Source organism: Otolemur garnettii, unplaced genomic scaffold (genome assembly GCF_000181295.1).
Source record: "Otolemur garnettii isolate 467f Iridium unplaced genomic scaffold, OtoGar3 scaffold00034, whole genome shotgun sequence".
Classification (NCBI taxonomy): Eukaryota; Metazoa; Chordata; class Mammalia; order Primates; family Galagidae; genus Otolemur; species Otolemur garnettii.
In genome coordinates this window covers 11,736,451-11,745,357 of record NW_003852429.1, presented here as the reverse complement: position 1 = coordinate 11,745,357, position 8,907 = coordinate 11,736,451, and the positions used below count along the sequence as shown (strand labels likewise).

At 39.7% G+C, this 8,907-nt stretch overlaps 1 protein-coding gene across 1 annotated transcript in view; it reads right to left on the bottom strand.

The window, feature by feature from the left end:
* ERCC5 (ERCC excision repair 5, endonuclease) overlaps window positions 1-8,907 on the bottom strand; it is a 31,956-nt gene continuing 23,049 nt past the window's right edge. Inside the window, 4 exon segments of the mRNA XM_023513098.1 lie at window positions 1-661; window positions 2,830-2,914; window positions 3,584-3,784; window positions 7,965-8,109. Of these exon segments, the coding sequence (XP_023368866.1) occupies window positions 68-661; window positions 2,830-2,914; window positions 3,584-3,784; window positions 7,965-8,109 (1,025 nt within the window). The 3' untranslated portion in view covers window positions 1-67.

Genomic DNA, 8,907 nt, shown 5'->3' with positions numbered 1-8,907 from the left:
AGATAAGTATAGAGAATACGTATTTCTACTGTCTATAGATAAGTATAGAGCATACGCATTTTCTTAATTAGGTTTTCCTCTTTCTTCCCCCTGCCCTTCTCAGTCTCCCTCTTCCCTTCCCAAACACAGATCTGGCCGTCACCAGGACGGTCTTTGCTTTCTCTCCATCATCCTCACTCGAGCTGCCCGTAGTCACACCTCCATCCTTTACATGGGTCTCTTGCACGGAGTTCTGCAAATCTGGAGAGCTGATTTTTGACCCTTTTTCTGCTTTTCTCCTCTGAATGTTCATTAAAGATAAACCTTCAGCATCCTCACTGGAAGAGGCATCAGATGATTCTGAGAGGCAGGTCTCCCCCAAAAATCCACCACATTGATTCTCTCGTGTGGAATCTGAAAACCTCCTTCTTTTCAGGCTTGATGACTCTTTTAATTTATTTGCTATGCTTTTCTTCTGGGTTTTTCCTTCTGCCTTCTCAAGGAGCTCAAATTCTTTCTCCATAGCAACAGAAACTGCTTCCATCTCCCCGGCTGCTGCTTCTCTCTCTTTCCGTAGCATACACGTCACAGCTCTGTTTAGTCTCTGGCTCTTAATGCGTTTATTAACATCTTGTTTCTCCTGTTGAGCCACTCTAAAGAAAGAATCAATTCGGAGCTGTGTCTAAAAAAAATAAAATAATAATAATAAATCAGACAAGTAAATAATGCTTCCAAACCAAATCAACGAGCTCAACCTGGGTCACTCGCATTGATTCTGTCAAAGAATGATAGTTCATTGTCCCCTCAAAGCCAGTTCTCTTCGAGCAGTGCTTGTACCCAATCTGTCACAAGTCCACATCCTGAATGAGAAATCTCTTCTTTGATACCCAAAGAGTGTTAAATGTTTTTCTGTAGCTGAATAGATCATCTTCTTTCGAAGCAACACAATTCTGCGGGGTCTGTTTCTAAATCCTACCCTATCCTTCTTTTCAACATTACCATCACACGATACCTTTAGGAGGCAAGTTCACAGTATATATTGGGGTCTATAAGAAATATTCGTGCCTTTTGTCCAGGAAATTTACTTTCAGGAAGATACTCTTTTTTTTTTTATTGAATGGTAACTATGTACATTAATGCACTTCTGGGGTACAGTGTGGGGTTTTCACACACAATCCGAAACACTTCCATCAAACTGGTCAACACAGCCTTCATGTCATTTTCTCAGTTATTGTTTTAAAACATTCACATTCTACTCTTAGAAAGATTCACTTGTACCCCTATAAGATAAACCTCAGAAGTGATCCCTCCAAACCCCCTCCTAGGAAGATACTCTTAAAAAATAGTTACATAGGGAGAAAGCTGCACGCCTAAAATGTTTCTCACAGCAATAGTTATAAAAATTTGAAAATTAAAGGTCCAACTGAACAAATTAATTTAAATGTCTTTGGGAAAATGTAATCTGGGTCATTCGAAATTATGAAAACTATGTAATACATAGAAAACAGCTTACATTAACAAGTGAGGGAAGGAAGGATTCGCTATAACAAGTTGCATTTCTGTGTGGTAAAAATATTTATGTGGGAAAATAAAAGAAAATAAGCCTAAATGTTGACAACTTTGTTAGAGACAGTTGAAAATGGGTAGTTTTAATTCATTTTCTTCACTCTCTAATTTTGGAAAAATAAACACGTTAAGTTCTATAATGAAAAGGGAAAGAAGTATGATAACCAAACGTATCTGAAATTAAGAACCAACCAGTCACTGAGCCAAATAGCTTGCCTTCTCCATTGCTTCATAATGTTTCCAGGAGATAAAGCCAGGAGAAAAAATGGGAGAAACGCCTGGAAATACTGTCGTAGTTTTGTTCATGCTTTTTCAAAATTAACCAAACCTAATAGAAATGGATTTAATTTAAATATGTTATCTCAAGATAAACGATCTCATTTCTGCTAAGTTATTTGTATGTATGTGTGTGGACTGTTTCCAGGGTAGGAGAAGGCTTGTTTTGTGTGAATAGTGACACACAGATAAAGCAAGACAAAGTTACCGGTGGGAACTTAAGAGCCGTACAAAAGGGTCTTTTCTCCTCAAAAATCTCTCCTACTGGTAAACAGTGACTGAACTGATTGATACCTTTAAGGATTCTTTTATACAAGTCAAAAATGTTAGTCCTTGAAGAAATGTTAATGACCAGAACTGCTTTGGATTGGATACATCCTAGGCATTTATTTATTTATTTAGAGACAGAGTCTCACTTTGTCACCTCACCCCCGGTAGAGTGTCGTGGCGTCATGCTCACAGCAACCTTGAACTCTCAGGCTCAAGCGATTCTCTTCCTTCAGCCCCCCTAGTAGCTGGGACGACAGGCGCCCACCACAACACCCGGCTATTTTTAGAGGTGGAGGTCTTGCTCTGGCTCAGGATGGTCTCTAACCTGTGAGCTCAAGCAATCCACCCACCTCAGCCTCCCAAGTACTAGGATTATAGGCGTGAGCCACCGTGCCAGCCCACATGCTAGGCTTTTAAAAATGAAAATAACTATGAAGTAATATTTTTAAACTAAAAACACCTTAATGTGAAATCAACTATTAGACTTTTTTTTTTTAAGTCAAAATGAGTAAGAAGGGACAGGAAAGCCAGCCCTCAGAGTGACAACAGAAATAAGGACAAAGTCCAGATTTTCTCTTTTTCTATTTTCCTCTGTTCTCTCATCTAAAATATTGTAATTTCAAAAATGTATGTTGGATGCCCTAAAATGAAAGCATTCACTGGTCTTTAACCACTGTCCACCACAGCCTTAGAGGTTGATTCTCCACCCTGAACTTAGGAAAGAGCCACCATGATCACCTGCTGGGCACTGAGCTGCTTTAATACTGGAAACAGACATTCATCTGTCTTCGTCCTGTTCCAGCCAAAATACCGCTGACAAAACATGCAGGCAGTTAAGAATGATAAAGTTTCTTAAAGATATTTAAACAGTGATAAACAAAAAGATCCCAAGAACCCATCCTTGATTACATACCCTTTATCTCCAAAGATTTTCATATTTATAAAGCTTAGATTGTAATAGAAAGGAATAACAAAACAAATCACTCCAACATAATCACCGGCACTCTGCTCTTTTCAGGCCTCTAAGATAAAACATACTCAGCTCTCACTTGAGGACATCAAAGACTCGTGACTATCAAAAAAGATGAACCTGGAATAAAACAAATATCAAACAGCCTACACATACCTTTGATAGGAAAAAAAAATCAACTGTAGTTTGAGTAATTCTATTGTAAAGTTTTAAATATCTATCCAAATGATTATTTAAACACATGGAAAAGAAAACCAGTAACAAAATGAAGAAAATTAATCATCGTTTCTATTCTTTCAAACTAAATAATCCTTGAGTCTGTATCCAGGTTGTATCCAGGAATGCTTGGTATTGTTTATTTCACATACAGATCCTCTTTGAAACCAAGGAAAGGGAAAAAGGAATCAGGAGAGGGTTAGACAAAGGAGATACTAGGGAAAAAACGATCTGAGTTCCTGTTCCATGAGTTTTAAACCAAACACATATTTTGGTTCCTTCATGTTTTAAGAAGTAAAAGGATATTCTCTAATTCTGTCAAGGTCAGGTTTCCCCCACAGAAACGATCCCTTGGAGTCATCCACCACGGGTTTGAGGTAAGCGTCTGCAACAGCTGGGTTAGGAAAACCAGGGGTGAGCTGCAACTTCCGTAATTTTTTTTTCACTTTGGTGTCATGGGGATTAGGTCTTATCTTCATATTTTTTTGAGCTTCATTCCACCACTCTCTATAAGGGTAAAGGAAATATTCACAAAGCAATAAGACGTTACAGTTCATGCGCTATAGATATGAGAACTAAAGTTAGAAAATGTAAACTCCTAACTCCAAAACAAATTGGATGATGTGAATACTATTTTTATTATTTTTAATATTAGTAACCACACTGTACTTAGTGTGGTTGATAATACTTTTATTTATTGAATGCGCACTCTGCTCAGCACTGTGTTGAATATTTCGTAAGTCCGGTAATCACACAAGCAGTGCCCTACCAGGATCCTCACCTCACAGAGGAAATGGACCTCAAAAAGGAGCCCCTTGCCCAAGACTTCACAGCTGGATCGGTACAATCAGACCTTTCAATACCACAAAAGTCAACTCCAGGTCTCTCTCTCAGCAGTAAAAAAGAAGTAATATAGCTATTATCTTTACTTCAAATCAAATATAATAATGGATCCAAGATATGTAATAAATGTAAAAATGCCAAGAATATTGCAAATTTTTAAAATGCAGATTTTAAATCTATATAATATAGAATCTGAATTTTGGGAAGAACACATAAATGGAAAAAGAAAAAGAAAACATATTTAAAATGATAAATAACAGTGACAACTACTATTTTCCTGTGTGCAAAGCAATGTTCTAAGTGAAAATAGAGCTGTTCATTTTCTTCTTTATGTTTTATTCATTTTTCAATTTTTTCCATGCTAATCCTAAATTATTATGGCAAGTTAAAGAGAGTCACACATTCTGACACTCCTCCCCTGGAGAGGCAGAGTCCATGTTGCCTCTCCTGGAGTCGGGTGGGCTCTGGGACTCACTGAGCAGTGTAACACAGGAAGTGACACTGTGCCAAGCCCGAGAGATGGCCCTTTCCACTTCGGGTCTCTGGCTACGTTGGCTCTGCAAGCAGCCAGAATGCTGTGAGGAAGCCCAGACTCAGGACAAGGTCCAGATGGAGAGGACCCAAGGCCCTCAGCCGGCAGTTAGCACCACCTAGCCAGCCATGTGAGTCATCTTAAGTGGATCCTCCAGCCCACCTGAGCTGCCCCAACATGGACATAAAACACAGACAAGATAGTCGACAGGACATGACCAAACTTCAGATTCATAAGCAAAATCAATGACTTGATGTTTGAAACCACTGAGGTTTAAAGTAGTTTGTAATGCAGTGACACAGGCCCAGAAAAATTAATACATTTAGGAAAAAATAAGTGTCAAAAAAGCTAATAACATGAACATGATCTTCACCAATTCATGCACTCAGTGGAACCTGAGAAACACGGGTATCTGTGTTCCACAGGACAGTACTAGAAACTGATGCACAGACCGGCTGTGTGCCTCGCCAGTGCGGGAGTGCCATCTAGTGTTGAAAAAGACTGGCCGCAGTCTTCACTGTAGCCTCAAACGAAGAAAGAAAAACATAAGTTTTCTCCGTCACTTTTCAACACTATTTCCAGGTGTGCACTGGGGGAATATCTGTAATTCCCACTAGCTTTACTTTTTCATTTTCATCTTTGACATAGTAACTATGACCGCCAGCTAGGACAATCAGCATAGCACACTGTGAACTCACCAAGCCCAAAAGAACACAACTCTTACAAGAAGGCCAGGCACTTTTAACTTAAAAACTAAAGAAGGCGAGTGTCCATCGGCTGAGCTGTGGGGCAGACAACAGGGACAGATGTGGCAAATGTGACAGATCTGAAGGATAAGTGCCCAGGCCAAGGCAGTGGGGTGAGAGGAGGGAAATTGTTACTACTCTCCCCCAGCTATTTTGCAGCTATTTGGGAATTTCAGCCCAGTATTATCAGATATCTTTTCCTCTCAAAGGAGTTCATATTTTATTGTAAAATCTCTCCAAATGTAGATGTTGGTGGCCAACCCAAAACTAAAGCTCTGTAGAACACACTGTATAGATGAGGCTAAATTCAGCCTGCAGGACCAGAACAACGCAGCTCCACTTTCTGGAATGAGTGCCTCGCCAGGGACTGGTTAGGAGATGAGAACGGAAAAGAAAGCAAGACCACATTTTCAAATTGTACTGGTTTTCCATCTTCTTCCTACTCTTTAACTCTGCGTCATCCATCTGAAACCTCCTGAGTCAGGCAAGACTAAGGCTGCTCCTATCTGGCATCAATGAACTGGAAGACCAAGGCAAAAAAAAAAAAAACTGACTCTAAAAACTGTGAATAATTCAACAAGCAACAAATGAGTAAATACTGTTGAACAAAGAAAAGAAAAATGGGATATACAGGCCATTTGCTAAATCAGAAAGCAAACTGTCAATATGCAAAATATTCATGTTCACTAGTAATTAGGAAAAAAAATTATAAAGTCAGATACCATTTTCACTAAAATATTAGACAAGAACCCAAAAATATATATATAAGGAAACTCAAAGCAACTTTTTTTTACTTTTAAAAAAATAGAAACAACAATAGCTATTTGATTAAATTGTAACAGCCACCCCGCTCTGAAAAACAGACTTGAAGCCATTAAAAACAATAACATAAGTCTATACATGGTTGGCAATTTGTTCTATCACAAACAGGTTATAGGCAACATAAAAAGCATACAGCATAATCCATTCTTGTAAAACACACACGCTTATACGAATATACATATATGTATGTGTACATGTGCAGAGAAAAGTCAAAAATTACATATACATAAACTGTAATCATCTTTGTATCCATATTTTATTATTCTTCTATGTAATTACTTTCTTTGTATAATAAAGGCATTTATAGTTTTTCAGGTTTTTACCTACCATAATCTATGAGCAACCTAATAGCTTACCCCAGCATATAAATGGCCTCAACAATAAGCAAATTATCAAAAAGACATTTAAAAAAGCACAAAGTTCTAAACACTGATATGTGTGCTGAAAATGGAGGACCACAATCATTACAATTTCAGATTCCTTTTCACTGATTCTTCTCACTAGAGCATCGGAGCGTTTTTTAAACACAGGAGATGTAACTGGACTGAACGTTAATCAGCTACCACCAAGTAGTACCTTGTAACAAACTGATGGCCAAAAGATGCCATGGTGAAGACACTAAAAACCACCGAATTGTACTATTTAAAAGGGTGAATTTTATGGTTATGAATTGTTTCTATTTTTTGTTTGTTTTTTCAAGATAACAGAGATTTTACTTAGGCAGAACCAAGAGAAAGTTTAGAGCACTTCTAAAAAGAGTTGGAAATGGGCCCCCTCATGAAGAAGAAAAGGTGAGAGAGAGACCTATATTTCAATTAAAAAAAAAAAAAAAGACTCCACCAAGACAAACCTTAAGAAAAAATTACGTTCACATATATATTCATACCTCCTACCATCCCAGAATCTTCAAACCTGAACAGTGTAGCCCACGTATAGCACAAGTCCACTGCTGAGCACATCACACTACTCACACCATGGGAGACAGGACGGCAGCACTACATGTAGAGCCCCTGGAGTTAGCCCTCCACGTCCCTTCCTGGCTGACCTCGCCCAGAACACTAAACACACATTACATTTGCTTCTCCTTCACCCCGAGAACATAGGAGCCCCTTGAGGGGCTATGACCTTTCATCTTTCCTAACCCCAAGCCAAGCACAGTGTCTGACACATAGTGACTAGTCAATAAATATTTGAATGAATGAAACGGAAACTTCTTTACTCCTATGAAGCCCACAGAACTAGCTTTGTACCCATGAGCTACCATACACCCAGCACCACTAAAAAACCAATTGACTGGCTCGGCGCCTATAGCTCAACCGGCTAAGGCGCCAGCCACGTACACCTAAGGTGGCGGGTTCGAATCCCCAGCCCGGACCCGCCAAACAATGACGGCTGCAACCAAAAAATAGCCGGGCGTTGTGGCGGGCGCCTGTGGTCCCAGCTACTTGGGAGGCGGAGGCAGGAGACTCGCTTGAGCCCAGGAGTTGGAGGTTGCTATGAGCTGTAATGCGATGGCACTCTACCCAGGGGGACAGCTTGAGGCTCCGTCTCAAAAAAAAAAAAAAACCAATTGACTCTGATTTCATCAGAACTCTAGAAAAGGGAAAATAAACTTTAGTAACCCCAACCAATATGTTCTTGTTTTCTCAGTGAATAAGGATTTGTGACGGTTCATGATATATGTAACAGTCCTGTTATTAATCTGGGGTTTTACGTAAACATCTTAATTAGATCTTGTACTTACGAGAATTTTAGGAGAGGTTCCAGGCCATGTCCAGGGAATTCATTGAGAATTTCCATGGCTGTTACACAACCTACAGTTGGTATTCCCTCAGTATAGTCACTTCCAAGCAAATAGGCCAAGTTTATTAATTTGTTCCGGTCCAATCCTTAGAGTAACAATTATATTTTTTTACTTTTATTTTATAAAGACATTACATAACATTATATAAATTAGATATGTGTGTACACCTGTGTGTACATATATAATATATATATCTTCAAACAGCCAAAAATATATTTTTTATTATATTATCCATTTGAAAATGGATTCTTTTCTTAAATGGCATTCTGTAATAATTTTAAGGTTTCATCCATGCTCACAGCTTTAAATACCCTCTGTGCTCGGACTCCCACATTTGGCCATCTCACGTGGCTCTTTCTGCATCACAGTCACATATATTCAACCACCAACAGTTCCACTCGGGTATCTAATGGGCCTCTCACATTGAGCACGCCCAAACCTGAACTCGGTGTGTCTCCCTATCCTGTGCTGCTCCTCCCTCAGTCCCTGTCTTACTGAGAACAGGTCCACTGGCCCAGCTGCTCAGGATCTAGAATCCTCCTCCGCCTCTCTCATACCCCTCCCCCAACCTGCCCCCATGGCCACTCCTTAGCACTCCAGGCCCTGTTGGATTTTGGTCTTTTCTTCACGCTAATGTTAATTCTTGCCATGCTACTCTTCCTCACGGAGCAGAATGACACGGGCCTCCTTGCTTTCCGAGGACACACCAGCAAACTTCCACCTCTAGGTCTGTGCACTCACCATTCCAAGGTGTCTACCTTCACCAACTGCTTCCTGTTTCCTCTAGGCCCCTGCCCTAAAGTCACCTCTGCGTAAATCCTTCCCTGACAACTTGCTCTGAGCCAGCACCTATACTCTCAGTGACTGCAGCTCCTTCTCTCCT